This window comes from Salvelinus namaycush, chromosome 14 (genome assembly GCF_016432855.1).
Source record: "Salvelinus namaycush isolate Seneca chromosome 14, SaNama_1.0, whole genome shotgun sequence".
NCBI lineage: Eukaryota > Metazoa > Chordata > Actinopteri > Salmoniformes > Salmonidae > Salvelinus > Salvelinus namaycush.
The window spans coordinates 14,133,787-14,149,578 of NC_052320.1; the positions used below are offsets into that span (position 1 = coordinate 14,133,787).

The 15,792-nt window shown below is 42.2% G+C and overlaps 1 protein-coding gene across 1 annotated transcript in view; it reads left to right on the plus strand.

Moving 5' to 3' along the window:
* Positions 1–884: 884 nt before the first annotated feature.
* LOC120059177 (membrane-associated guanylate kinase, WW and PDZ domain-containing protein 3-like) overlaps positions 885–15,792 on the plus strand; it is a 307,200-nt gene continuing 292,292 nt past the window's right edge. The window contains exon 1 of the mRNA XM_039008028.1: positions 885–1,313. Within this exon, the coding sequence (XP_038863956.1) occupies positions 1,007–1,313 (307 nt within the window). The 5' untranslated portion in view covers positions 885–1,006. The remainder of the gene's footprint in view (positions 1,314–15,792) is intronic.

The following is a 15,792-nucleotide window of genomic DNA, read 5'->3' on the forward strand; positions in this document are numbered from 1 at the left end:
GGCTGTCATTTGAGGCTGGATGGGCTTTCCTTCAAGAAATCAACATGTTAAGAAGGAGCAAAAAAAAGTTTAGGCCATTTCTCAGCGTATGGTTGGTTTCACTGACTGTTGCGCCTTTAGAAATATACCTTGCTGTGTGAGCCACTGGGTTGAATCGGAGACGAGACTACATGAGGCGTAACAACTGCCGAGACCGCGCGCTTCTGAGCTGGGTTTACGAGGGTTGAAGGAGCAAGTTGTCAGCAGTAGACTACACTACGCGAGTTCTACGAATATATTCGCTGCTTGGGCCAGGTATGTTTGTCAGTTTCTAAGGATAAGGATTGCGTCGCTGATATCAAGTTTGAGGATGTAGAACAGGTGCGCGGAACTAAGCTGACACCTGGCTAATTTTGGAAAAATAATTGTAGGCTACATTCGGGCAACAGTTTGTGCTCAATTCAACGATATAGTAGCTCGAGGATATGTTGTTCATCAAATTGATACATCGACTCTGTCTCAAGTGGAGTTTAGGCCATGTGAGTAGCGCATCATAGGCTCAACTACGGATCAGTACAACATTTACTTATTGGCTATTGTGCGCAATAGACTTAGACAACTGTTTCAGACCGATTCACTGAAAGTGAAGTAGGTTACTGATTCAGAAGTAGAGCTTCATTGCCCAACCACTCAAGAATTTAGCGCGAGTTACAACCCAAGCTACCCCGCGATTGATCTCGCCTCCTGCGATAACACTGACGCAGATAATCGTGCACTACAGTCTATTGAATTGCAGACACTCGGGTGACGTTCCAGTCATTCAATGTACGGGATGTTCATACGGATAATGCTTTGAAATGACAGCTGCTCAAGGAATGGAATACAACCACAGTGAGCAGATTCTCATCTCAGTATCTCGGTGCAAAAATAATATTTTGCCTGATAGCCTTTTAGGAGAATAGCTGCTTGTCTCGTCTCTCAAACAACCAGTGTCTGGGACTCTCAAGGATTACACGAGGGGTTAAACATGTCCAGAACGCTGAAGAAGAAGAAGCACTGGTCAGGCAAAGTCCAGGAGTGCGCCGTGTCATGGGGGAATGCCGGGGAGTTCAGCTCGGTTGTGGAGGTACTAGGGGGAGCGGAGCTAGGCTACTTCCCGTACCTGGGACAGGTGATTACCGAGGCGATGGTCTGTCACGTCGGGAGGTTACCGAACAGCGGGGACGTGCTTCTGGAAGTGAACGGCACCCCTGTCAGTGGCCTGACCAACCGAGACACCCTTGCTGTCATCCGCCACTTTCGGGAGCCCATCCGTATCAAGACCGTCAAACCAGGTATGTCAAGTGTTTGCGCTCTTACGCTTGAGGTTTTGTAGCCTGCTATACTTTCCAATGTTAGGCATTTATCATGAGACGTCAGTTTCATACTATGGCATACTGAATTCATAACCCAAGTCTGGTCTGAGAAAAGGCAGGGGGCATTGATTATCATACAAAACCAAATGGATTCCACAGGTCACATACATGAGCACTGCAGTGACAACATGCGTTCTATTTAACACTGACCCCTTATAGTCACCCACATAATTCCCAGAAGCCTCTCTTAATGTCACTCACTCCCTCTCTGTGCTGTACTTGAGGTGTAGGCCTTATGTGCCATGGGCAGTGAATGGCCTGGGTCACGGCTGTGAGGTTGACTGGGCTCAAACACAGCACACTGTCTGTGGTTGGAATGGCATAAATAAGACACACTTGTAGATGGGCTGCATCATTGCAGCTGAGACCCAAGCCTCCAGGGTAGTGAGAGGATCAGGTGTGTGTGGGGGGGGGGGGGGGGGGGGGGTTGTGGTGTGACTGTCTCCGACTCGCCCATGACGACTTATGCCAGTGCCTCCAAGCTAATAACAAAATATAAGTACAGCAGGGGTTTTATAGGCTGCTATAGAATAGTTGTGCTAAGATTTTTGTAGTTCAACATACCTTTAGCTTGAATCGGCACTATCAAATTTGCGTGTAATGTAAACCTTTGTTTTGGATAGACCGATGTTGTGCATCTTTTTCCCTCAACCTTCCTCTGTCCTGTTCTTGCTACACAGCATCCTTGCATTCTCTTCAATAGCCTACATCTTCTCCATGTCATGTACTTACTGATTTAGTAAAATCTCATTATCCTGCTCCCTCGTCTAACCTGTTTTCATGCATAGACTTTATTTTTCTTCCTTAAACCCATTTCATGGCGGGAGGGCCTAGTGTCTGCGTTTTCTTTTCTTTTTTTTCTTTCAGTTAAGACCTAGACAGCAGGTGAGGGGAGTTTGGTGGTGCCTTAACCTCTCTGGTACAAGTGGGATGCTAGTGTTTTGTTCGATAATGTCACTCTTTATGACCAAATACATCCTTTTTTGTTCGCGTTTTGTCCAGTAATCCGAATGCTTAAGGCGCGTGCACTAATAAATCCAGACAAAGTTTTTTTAAAAGTAGAATAAAAGTTAGTAGAAACATGCCAAACGATTTTTAAAATCAATCCTCCGGTTGTTTTTGTCATAAATAATCAATAATATTTCAACCGGACAAAAGCTTCGTCAATAGGAAAGCAGAAACAAGAAAGGCACGTTCCCGATCAGGCGCAAAGCTGATGAATGGAAATAGATACCGACAGGCTCAGAGACAGTTTCTATCAAACCTCATGCTCCAATACTGGCTGCTCAACGGTAAGGGAGAGAACAGCTTGTGTATGGGGTCCTTGATGATGCGGTGTGCCTTCCTAAGGTACCGTTTTGAGTCCTGGATGTTTGGGAGCATGGTCACTAATGTACTGGGCCATCTTCACCACCCGCAGGAGGGCCTTGCAGTCGTGGATGGAGCTATTCCATACCAGGCCTTGACGCAACCGGTCAGGACACTCTTGATGGTGCAGCGGTAGTATTTTGAGAGGACCTGGGCCGGCATGCCAGATTTCTTCAGCCGCCATAGGAAGTAGAGGCGTTGTTGTGCCCTTTTGACCAGAGTGGTGGTGGTTGTCCATGACAAGTCCTTGGTGATGTGGACGCCAAGGAACTTAACTCGGGACTCGCTCTACTGCAGCTCTGTTGATCTGGATCTGGGCATGTTCCAGTGTTTTCCACAAGTATGTAGAGTAGCCAGCCCAATCGAAAAAGTAGCCAGCCAGGCGGCCCTCAATGTTTGGCCGAAGGAGCTCTATCTTGGTGGTCTCTGGTACATTCTAATGTCTTGATTCCATCAGGACTGCACAGTGACATGATTGAAACTTTATTAAGTTCATCTCTCAGAATGAAAACATTTTGTGGTATTGTGTAGAAAGACATTACCTTAAATGACTTCAAGTGCATAAATTCAGTGTAATGTTAGTAGTTTTGAATATTTTATAGTCCTGTATGTTTAGGACTATTGTCTAAGAACATTTAACCTTTAGATTAGACTTCTTTTAAAGTTTTACTGCAAGATATGGATTGCCACTTGAAATTATGCATTTTATTAAAACAAAAATTTTTGGAAAATAGCCTACATTATCTTCAAATAAATGTAAAGGTTTAGTTTTTTTCAGGTTTTCACTGTCAAGTAAAAAAATATATAACGTTCACAACAATGCTTAAACCACATCAGGAGACTACTTTTGAGGTCAATTCAAGTGTGAGGCTGTTTACGATCACATGTGCAATAAAAAAAACAATGATAGAGTTAGCAGAAACTGGTGGACACATGCACAGATGGGGCATTCTTGCCTCTGAAGGTTACAGGAAAAATAATCAGTGTTGCATTCTGCTTATGTCTATGATAAACTTGGGCTTGATACATTTAGTTGGTTCCCTACTAAGGTCAATAGATTTTTTTTAAATTGTTGAATTCTGTTTTACTTCTTGGATTTCGTGAGGGCCCTAATTATTATATTTGTACCAGAATGAGGCTCTCCAATACTAATATTGTTCCTGCAGTGATCTTCATTCACCATCTTCATTGAATGTTTGAATAATTTATCTGCATATGGTTGTCAAAAACCCTAGGCCTACCAGTAGTCTGTGCAAATTAGGGAGCCAAATGAATGGCTCTCTCACCGATTCGGTAGGCTACACTGACTGACCAGACGAGGCACTCATTTTAGCGCCACTGTCTGACAAGCCCGACATCCTAGAAAATCCTTTGGTTTACTTGTCCCGATGCGAAACCATGGACATAACCACATTGCATGATTTATGAATGGCAAAGGGATTTAGGAGATCAACTTTATTCAGTCAGTTCGACACCTTTTTATAAACTAGACAACACATGGTGTTCAGTTGTCAATCAATGCACAGTAAATAGCATACTATACGCCACGTAGCTTGCTATACGAAAGAAAATGGATGAATGTGCCAGAACAATAATTGGGCTAAATTGTGGATTTTGACTCATTGTTACCACTTACAGTACATTACACGGGATGTTGCAAATTCACAAGCATCATGCTCTCTCCCTCCATGTAAAGAAATTAGACCGCAACCAATCACAGGGCACACAAACTGTACCGGGACACGGTACAGACAGCAGTTTCCCTGTCATTGCTCGCTTTGTGACTGACATGCGCCTGTCCTATCAATAACTCTCTAGAAGTTGTATATTGTTCATTCTCGTGAGAGAGGGCTCGACGGACTAGCAAATTGAAACTTTTAAATGAACAGTAGCCTATGAGGTGGAAAAGTAGCTGGTTTTAAATGGTCTGTAACTGACTGATTTAGCCTACAGCCGGCGCTAATGGGAAAACACTATGTTCCCTCTGCTTCCTGACGTCAACAATCAACTCCTTTGTTTTGAGAGGTTGTTCTCATGACACCACAAAGCCAGGTCACATACCTCATCCCTATAGGCTGATTCGTCATTGTTGGTTATCAGGCCTAAAACCATGGTGTCCTTAGCAAACTTGTCGGTGTTGTGCAAAGCCGGTAACGAGGCGTATTGGATTCGCCCCAAACATAACACTTTTTATTGAGGACAAAAAGTTTATTGCATTATCACATTTTTTGCAGTATTACTTTAGTGCCTTGTTACAAACAGGATGCATGTTTTGGAATCTATTTACTCTGTACAGGCGTCCTTTGTTTCACTCTGTCAATTAGGTTAGTATTGTGGAGTAACTACAATGTTGATCATCCTCAGGTTTCTCGTATCACAGCCAATAAACTCTGTCACCATTGGCCTCATGGTGAAATCCCTGAGCCGTTTTCTTCCCCTCCGGCAACGGAGTTAAGGATGCCTGTATCTTTTTGTAGTGATTATTGATACACCATCCAAAGTGTAATATCTTCACCATGCTCTAAGGGATATTCATTGTCTGCTTTTTATTTTTAACCATCTACCAATAGGTGCCCATTGCGAGGCATTGGAAAAGCTCCATGGTCTTTGTTGTTGAATCTGTTTAAAATTCAGTGCTCGACTGAGGGACCTTAGATGTGTGGGGTACAGAGATAAGGTAGTCATTCAAAAATAATGTTAAAGAATGTTATTGCACACAGTGAGTTCATGCAACATATGTGACTTGGTAAGCACATTATTACTCCTGAATACTTATTGACAAGATGTTTCAGGTAATTTGTAAACATTTAGAAAAACACTTTCACTTTGACATTTGTGTGCGTGTAGACCAGTGACAAAATCTCGTATTTTAAATTCAGGCTGTAATACAACAAAATGTGGAAAAAGTCAAGGGGTTGGGTGGATACTTTCTGAAGGCACTGTAGGTGTTCCCCTTGTTCAGATGTGTTAGGCTAGGGCTGTTGCGGTGACTGTATTACTGCCACACCGGCGATCACGAGTCATTAAGGCAGTCATTCCACGTGACTGTCTAGTCACGGTAATTAGGCTTCTCCAAGCTCTGCTGCTGATGATTTTATTAGTAGCCTATCAAACTTGCTAACGGCCTGGTACTCAGCACTCTTGTCACTCTAATCACTCTGACATCAACGCAACTGTAATCAAAAATCTAATCATACACTTCATGAGCTCATGTTGCGCCACATTTCCATATGCAATGCAATTGTGCAAGAAAACAGAGTGATGGCCTCTACTAAAAAGAGGATCCCATCAGCTTTCTATAGGCTAGGCCTACTATATTATATTTCTCAACTTTCCTAATATCAAGCACATTGCTTATATTTACCACGGGAGTATAGCTGACATGAACAGAAGCGTCCTCCATTCACTATTTAACGGGATCGGTGTCCCTATACTGGGACGTTTGTTGCTAACGTGCACTGTGACTAGAATGACGTTAAAAGTAACATCCTACATTCCAGGACATGGACAGGTCTTATGTGCAGAAAGCTTAGATTAACAAATATGTAACTGCACTGTCCAATTTACAGTAGCTGTTACAGTGAAAAGATGCTATTGTTTGCGTTGTGTGCACAACTTTCATCATAGCACTTGGGTTGATACCTTCACCTCTGAAGGTTACTGAATGGAAGTACATTATTTATCTTGCTCTGATTTGTCATTCTGAGGGTCCTAGAGATAAAATGTAGGATAGTTTTTTTTGATAAAATCATTGTATATTCAAATGTAGGATCTGGGTTCTACAGTTGAGCCCCTGCTGTTTCTGGCCCCACACCCACCCACCCCGTCCGTCCATATAGATGTGTGAAGGTTGTCTTTCTGTAGGGAAGCTAATTATCCATCATGTATGACCTTCCTTGGAGTGTGTAAACTTTTATTTTTATTACCATATCATTTTTGTATGTTGTCTGTGGTTATGTACTTTAAAATGTATCAATTGACCAATTCGGCAGACTTGATTTAAACATTTTGTGCCGTATTAAAATGCTTCACTGGCTCAGTCAAACTTTGCACATACCATCTAGTGGCAAATCTAAATTGCGCCTGAACTCTAATTTATTATGGCCTTTCTCTTGTGTTCCAAAGATGTTAGATTAAAAACACATTTTTTATCTTTTACCAGATCTAATGTGTTATTCTACATTTCACATTTCCACAAACTTCAATTCGTTTCCTTTCAAATGGTATCAAGAATATGCATGTCCTTGTTTCAGGTCCTGAGCTACAGGCAGATTTGGTTATGTCATTTTAGGTGAAAATTGGGGGGGAAAAATGGGTACAGTCCTTTTAAATGCGTATATGACATGTGTTTTTTTCCCCCTCTGCACGTTTCGATACAGGTGCATGATAATTGTCCATTCTAAATCAAAACAAATTGCATATACACTACCGTTCAAAAGTTTGGGATCACTTAGAAATGTCCTTGTTTTCCATGAAAACATACATGAAATGAGTTTCAAAATGAATAGGAAATATAACCAAGACGTTGACAAGGTTATAAATAACGATTTTTCATTGAAATAATAATTGTCCCTCACTTTGCTTTTGTAAAATAATCCTCCATTTGCAGCAATTACAGCCCTGCAGACCTTTGGCAATCTGAAGAGATTTCACCCCAAATTGGATTGGCTTGATGGGCACTTCTTACGTACCATATGGTCAAGCTGCTCCCACAACAGCTCAATAGGGTTGAGATCCAGTGACTGTGCTGGCCCCACCATTATAGACAGAATACCAGATGACTGCTTCTTCCCTAAATAGTTATTGCGTGGAGCTGTGCTTGGGGTCATTGTCCTGTTGTAGGAGAAAATTGGCTCCAATTCAGCGCTGTCCACAGGGTATGGCAAGGCATTGCAAAATGGAGTAATGGCCTTCCTCCTTCAAGATCCCTGTACAAATCTCCCACGTTATCACCCCCATACCATCACATTGCCTCCACCATGCTTGACAGATGGCGTCAAGCACTCCAGCATCTTCATTTTTTCTGTGCCTCACACAAATGTTCTTCTTTGTGATCCGAACATAGACTTAGATTCGTCTGTCCATAACACTTCCAATCTTCCTCTGTCCAGTGTTGGTGTTCTTTTGCCCAACTTAATCTTTTATTTTTATTGGCCAGTTTGAGATGACTTTTTCTTTGCAACTCTGCCTAGAAGGCCAGCATCCAGGAGTCGCCTCTTCACTGTTGACGTTGAGACTGGTGTTTTGCAGGTACTATTTAATGAAGCTGCCAGCTTAGGACTTGTGAGTTTTCTTTTTCTCAAACTAGACACTCTAATGTACTTGTCCTCTTGCTCAGTTGTGCACTGGGGCCTCCCACTCTTTCTATTCTGGTTGGATACAGTTTTCGCTGTTCTGTGAAGGGAGTAGTACACAGCGTTGTACGAGCTCTTCAGTTTCTTAGCAATTTCTCGCATAGAATAGCCTTCATTTCTCAGAACAAAAATAGACTGAGTTTCAGAAGAAAGGTCTTTGTTTCTGTCCATTTTTAGCCTGTAATCAAACCCACAAATGCTGTTGCTCCAGGTACTCAACTAGTCTAAAGAAGGCCAGTTTTATTGGTTCTTTAATTAGGACAACAGTTTTCAGCTGTGCTAACATAATTGCAAAAGGGGTTTCTAATTATCAATTAGCCTTTTAAAATGATGAACTTGGATTAGCTAACACAAAGTGCCATTGGAACACAGGAGTGATGGTTGCTGATAATGGGCCTCTGTAGATATTCCATAAAAAAATCTGCTGTTTCCAGCAACAAGTCATTTACAACATTAACAATGTCTACACTGTATTTCTGATCAATTTGATATTTTAATGGACAAATTCTTGTTTTTGAAAGAAAATGTAAAAAAAATTAAGTGACCTCAAGCTAATATTGTCACCTACCAAATGTTTATCACTTGTGAATGATGCCCAGCATAAGAAACCATGCCTTTTTGTGTGTGTGTGCGGCGAATGAGTTGCACACCTCATGTAGCCTAGCCCATGGGCCTATTAGTTGCGATACAAACCTTATCAAAACATAAGTGGCCAAATAAATGAAGCACATTAATCTGCTTTACAATGGATGTAGAGCCTAGCTGGCATACCTAATTTTCACCATAAAAATCACCTTTTTATAATTCAAGCATTACATGCGTAATTGCATTTGTGCTCACTTTTGATATTGGTGTTTTCCCGCTAATGAAACATTTGTGCTTATAGCCTACTGCCATGTGCACATTGCTGAGCTTATGTGAAGAAATAGCCTAATAGTTTATTAACATTTCCAGCTAAACGTTCTGATCTGTTGCGTCAGCCACATTGTTACGCAATGTTTGATGCGAGGGGTTGTATTAATTTGGGATCTATCGCATCCCACAACTGTCCCAGACTGTTTGGAATATTTATTTATCGCACAGAATAGGTCAAGTTTTGTTCTGTGGGGGATAGTAGATTGACATAGGCTAGTGCTTTTGCCTACTCATCTTGTTGGCTTACAAAGTTAATGTGGACAGTTCTTCCAATGGCTTCAAAATGCTCCTCAGAATTGGGTAAGGACGCTCGCAGTTGTCTGTCCTTCACTTGTAGCCTGTGAGAAAGACCCAATCACGTGATGGAGAGCCATGTGAGTGCGAGGTGCTTCGGAGCACACAGCATTCATGAAGAAGGGCACAACGGCCACTGGCTGCGAAAGGCATGGAGAAAAAGAAAAAATAGGGAAATTCGAGGCATTATCAAGTGCTTGTCAAATTGTGAATGAGTGACTGAAGTGTGTACAGCCTGTGCAAGAAACTCAAATCGTTTGGAGAATATCCTTTCTATTTTATTCAGCTTTGTTCTATTGTATTCTTCATACTATAATGCACGGAATTCTAAGCAAATCTTGTCTGCTAAGTGAACTAGTGTAGCCCACAGCCATTTGGCAGTCAGATTAGGACATAACATAAGGACAACTCAGAGTATGCTTTTCTGAAATATACATTTTCTTCATATCATGCTTCTTTAGACTTGTCTAAAATAGATTTATTCGACTTTTTAAAATGTAGATGTTCCAAATGTCTGCATCAGTGGCTTGTAGGCTAAGTGTGTTTAATTAATGGTCAATTACCGTGAGACCGACCAGTTATTTGCTTGAGAATTTTTGTGACTGCCACAGCCCTAGTTACGGCCGTATAAATGGAATCTTCCGTGGATCTGTTGGCGCGGTAGGCAATTTGGAGTGGGTCCAGTGTGCCTGGCATGTGGGCCATGACCAGCCTCTCGAAGCACTTCATGATGACTGAAGTGAGCGCGACGGGGCGATAGTCATTTGGGCATGTCACCTTGTTTTTCTTTGGCACTGGGATGATGGTGGTCTTCTTTAAAGCAGGTGGGGACTACAGCCTGGGACAGACAGGCTGAAGACGCCCGCTAGCTGGTCAGCACACACTCTGAGGACGTGGCCAGGAATGCCTTCTATGCCAGCCACTTTGTGATTATTCACACTATTTTTGTAGGGCACTATGTAAGGATTAGGATGCCGCCATGGTCTGAGTGAAGGGGCATTTTGAAGTAACACTTAGCTGGAGTTTGTTAATGGTGCCAGAGCGGAGCCAGGCCTGCAGCCTTGAAGTGAGTCCAAGTCTAATGGATTCAATCACAGCCTTAAATCCCCAATCTGCTGTGCTGGTGTTACTACTGTAATCTATAGTCCTGAGAGGCCAGGGTAGACCTAAAAGGCTATAGGCTACAATCACCAGGTGATTGCTTCAGGGGCTGTCATTATGTAGTGTGATGAGTGGTAACCATGGCAACGCAGTCCATTTGCTGGCAGGCAGTGTGTAATGAGACACCTGAAACTTAAGTGTAATGGCAGGTGAGTTGTGGTTCCTCTCTAGGTTTCTTCCTAGGTTCCTGCCTTTCTAGCCACAGTGCTTCTACATCTTGCTGTTTTGGGTTTTATGCTGGGTCTCTGTATATAGCACTTTGTGACATCGGCTGATGTAAGAAGGGCTTTATAAATGCATTTGATTGTATTTGATGGATTGCATGTCTTTGTGCCTACGATGAGTGACTGCAGTATTGCACAAGGGATTTCGATATACTCCATCTCAGATTGTGATTTTAAATGTTCTGTAGTTAGAAACGGGTTAGATTAGTATTCCTTAAACACTTTTGTTTAAATATAATTTGATCTGAGAAATTAGGATAATTGATTTCACCCAAATTGGCCATATTTTATTTATAGGGTTCATATAATCGTCAATAAATATAGTAATTAACATCCAATTTGGACCTTAATTCTTCCTAACAATGGGAAAGACATGAGGAATCCAATAAAATGATCCATAGCCACCCATGGACCTCCCACGCCAACAAACAGTATTCAGTATCAGTTCTCAACCTTGGTAGAAGAATACCTTGAAGCAAGGGTATGCTGTAGAAGGATATGGTAGGGTGTTTAGATCCCCTGTGAGGCTTAGATAATGGAGTGGGTGTGCCATTGATTACTGTTAATGAGAGAACCAATTCACACTGGTTTTACCATCTCCTGCCCAGCAGAGTACTGCTGCAGCATATGGTGTTTAATGTGGTCTCGCAGTGCTACAGTTTTATGGTATTGGTATTGGTATTTTGCAAAAGCAGCAGCTATTCTTCCTGGGATCCACACAAAACATGACATAATACAGAACATTAATAGACAAGGACAGAACTACATCAAATGGGGGTTGCTGTTTTAACTAGCTGAAGGGATCTACCAACAACCTCTATAGCTTCTGTCCAATGCTCTTACAAACACATTTCTGCATCGTTGGACAAAGTTGTCTATGAAATCTAAGTGATATTCTCTGTACACTGGCAAGGAATTCCTTTTTCACCAAACATTTCAGCATGTGTATTTGGGTAGAACGGTACCCCAGCCCACACAATTTCACTGAACTAGACCACCACTACCAGAAAAAGTTGCAATAAACCACACTTACAAATCGAATTGTATTTCTCACATGCGCCAAATACAACAGGTGTAGACCTTACATTGAAATGCTTACTTACAAGCCTTTAACCAACAATGCAGTTTTAAGAAAAATAAGTGTAAAGTAGAAAATAGAAATAAAATAATTAAAGAGCAGCAGTAAAATAACAATAGCGAGGCTGTACAAGTACCCCCTGTATATAGAGTCGATGTGCGGGGGCACCGCTTAGTCGAGGTAATATGTTCATGTAGTTATTAAAGTGATTATGCATAGAGTAGCAGTAGTGTAAAAGAGGGGTCTGGGTAGCCCTTTGATTAGCTGTTCAGGAGTCTTATGGCTTGGGGGTAGAAGTTTAGAAGCTACTTGGACCTAGAATTGGTGCTCTGGTACCACTTGCCATGCGGTAGCTGAGAGAACACACTCTGACTAGGGTGGCTGGAGTCTTGGACAATTTTTAGGGCCTTCCTCTGATGCCGCCTGGTACAGTATAGAGGTCCTGGCAGGAAGCTTGGCCCCGGTGATGTACTGGGCCATACGCACTACCCTCTAGTGCCTTGCGGTCGGAGGCTGAGCAGTTGCCATACCAAGCAGTGATGCAACCAGTCAGGATGCTCTCCACAATGCAGCTGTAGAACCTTTTGAGGATCTGAGGATGCATGCCAAATCTTTTCAGTCTCCTGAGAGGGAATAGGCTTTGTCGTGCCCTTTTCACGACTGTCTTAGTGTGCTTGGGCCGTGATAGTTTGTTGGTCTTGTGGACATCAAGGAACTTGAAGAATGGGGGCATGCTCTGTCCTCCTTTTCCTGTAGTACACAATCATATCCTTTTGTCTTGATCACGTTGAGGGAGAGGTTGTTGTCCTGGCACCACACGGCCAGGTCTCTGACCTCCTCCCTATAGGCTGTCTCGTTGTTGTCGGTGATCAGGCCTATCACTGTTGTGTCATCGGCAAACTTGATCATGGTGTTGGAGTCGTGCCTAGTCATGTGTGAACAGAGTACAGGAGGGGACTGAGCACACACCCCTGAGGGGCCCCCTGTGTTGAGGATCAGCGTGGTGGATGTGTTACCTACCCTTACCACCTGGGGGCGGCCCGTCAGGAAGTCTAGTATACAGAAGGTCCAACTCCGTAAATGACTAGTGTTGGTTTCCTCATAAATGTGTGTTATGAAACACTGACAGCAACCGCATTACGTCTGCCATCCCTGTTATTTAAAAAAATAAAAAATAATTCTCCAGCTATAATCAACTGTGTTCCCCACATGCCACAACAGTCCCTGAGAAAATCTAATAAGTGTTCTTTCTCTATCGCTTGCTTTTTTTTTTTTTTTTCAGGTAAAAGCTCATATTTAAAGAAGGTCCCATGGCGGAGTCGGGAGAAGCCAGCTGTGTACAATTAATTTTGTGACGCTGTCACTCAGAGGGGTGGGGGCAAATCCTTGCCTCGGGTGGTGCCTTTCACAGTGCCTTACCCAGAACAGAAGCGAGACAGAGGTCACAACGTCCTACTTCTGTCATGCATGGCATGGAGCAGAGGGGCTCAATCAATGACAACCAACCTGTCATATAGAGGGGGCTTATCTCTAAACCCTGTTGACTTGTGACAATATTCTGATGATTTTTAGCTCATGATTATAGACCATGGACTGCAATTGTTAAATTAATTTTAATGGCTTTGTTAGATTCTCCATGGCCTGCTTATAAGGTTTATAAGCCTCCCCAACTTCCTTTCATTGGTGACACACTGCCATCCAAATACAGATGGAACACCTCTTGACTTCTCTTATCTTTGTGTGTGTGTGTGTGCGTGCGAGAGAGCATATCACAGACCTGACTGGCTCATTCCCCAACCCCATCACCCTCTATCCTGTCCGCCAGCAAGGCCGTCAGTGGGGAAGGAGTGTAGGAGGGAGGGAGGGAGCGAGCGGATGGGTGCGCTGAGGCCCCAGACAGAAGCAGCTGCTGTGAATACTTAAGTGTCTGTCTTCTCCTCTCTGCCTCTCTCCTTCTCTCACCCCTGGCACGGCCCACTCCTGCAACAGCAGCAGCTCTCACTCAGCACTAAGGTGGTTATATGGGCTGACTTCCAGATTGTCTTTATTGCAGTTGCTTTCCCAGGTTCACTATATTGCAGTCATGCTGTGCAGATGATCAGTTCTCACAATGCCTAGAGAAATGCTTAACTTCACGAACATCTCCGAAGATGGCTTAAACTTTTTTGGTTTTGTAGGTCCTGTGTAGCTCAGTTGGTAAAGCATGGCGTTTGCAACGCCAGGGTTGTGGGTTCAATTCCCACGGGGGGCCAGTACAAAAAAGTATGAATGTATGTACTTGTAAGTCGCTCTGGATAAGAGCGTCTGCTAAATGACTTAAATGTAAATGTTACTGAAGTTTTTAAACATTCTCCAGAGATCTGATCAGCAGCACCACAGTGTACATCCACCCCTCTCCCACTCCTTCGTTCCCATACTGCAGAGCATGAGGGAGACACAAATACTCCTCCTGTCTTCCTGAGAGAGGGGTTGAGGGAACCAGGGAAGACTTCAAGAGGTGGTGCTAGTCTCTGTTTGGCCAACACTTGTCGATCCCATCACAGCTGTGAGTGTTTGAAATAGAGGTCGACTTCAAGTTTTCATAACAATCGGAAATCGGTATTTTTGGGCGCCGAATTATTTTTATTATTATTTTATTTTTTTCACCTTTTATTTAACTAGGCAAGTCAGTTAAGAACACATTCTTATTTTCAATGACGGCCTAGGAACGTTCTGCCTCGTTTAGGGGTAAGTTGCTAGCTAGCATTAAACTTATCTTATAAAAAACAATCAATCAATGACTGTCATTGCTCCAATGTGTACTTAACCATAAACATCAATGCCTTTCTTAAAATCAATACACAAGTATATATTTTTAAACCTGCATATTTAGCTAAAAGAAATCCAGGTTAGCAGGCAATATTAACCAGGTGAAATTGTGTCATTTCTCTTGCGTTCATTGCACGCAGAGTCAGGGTATATGCAACAGTTTGGGCCGCCTGGCTCTTTGCGAACTAATTTGCCAGAACTTTACGTAATTATGACAACATTGAAGGTTGTGCAATGTAACAGGAATATTTAGACTCATGGATGCCACCCGTTAGATAAAATACGGAACGGAATAAACGTTTTGTTTTCGAGGTGATAGTTTCCGGATTAGTCAAAGGTATATGGTTTAGAGAGAAATAGTCGACGCGTTATAATTCCTGTAATAACTTGCGGCTGAATTTGAAAGGGGTTCCTTCGTTATTTTACCGTTCATGTCTTCCATAGAGAATGTCTTGATCTACTTCAAATAAGGTCTGTGTTTCGTGCAGGCTTAAACCGCCTCGACGTTTTGATACCCGTGTAAATCTCACTAGGATAAGGTAACGTTTGTCAACATATTTTCATAAATCCACTCTACAATTTTTTTTATCTTCGCTTATATTTAGCCAATATTGATCAGAGTTACCTTGTCCTATGGATATCTACACAGTTATAAAATTGGCACGGTGATGTAAGCCTACACGAAACACAGACCTTATTTTAAGTGAATCTAAAAATATCCTATGGAATAAATGAAGGAACCGCTTTTCAGATTTTGCTAGGTGTCATGGGAATTATGACTCGCACTTTGGTTGTCAATTCTTACCATGCCCATTATTAAAATAGGATTTCCTGCATATAGAAATTAGTTTTTGTTTTCAACATTCATCACAAGTAACTTAAACTCTCTTTTTATTCAAACAGTTGAGAGTATTTGTCTCTTAAGCAGACTCTTCAGTATCATTGTCACTTCAGAGCTGTGTGTGTATTTATGTATTATATTAAGTTAAAGTAAGTGTTCATTGTTCATTCAGTATTGTTGCAATTGTCATTATTACAAAAATGTGTGTATTTTATATATATATATATATATTTTAAAAAATCGGCCGATTTAATCGGTATCGGCTTTTTTGTCCTCCAATAATCGGTATCGGCATTGAAAAATCATAATCGGTCGACCTCTAGTTTGAAATGAGTTGCACTGCTGCCTGTTTGTC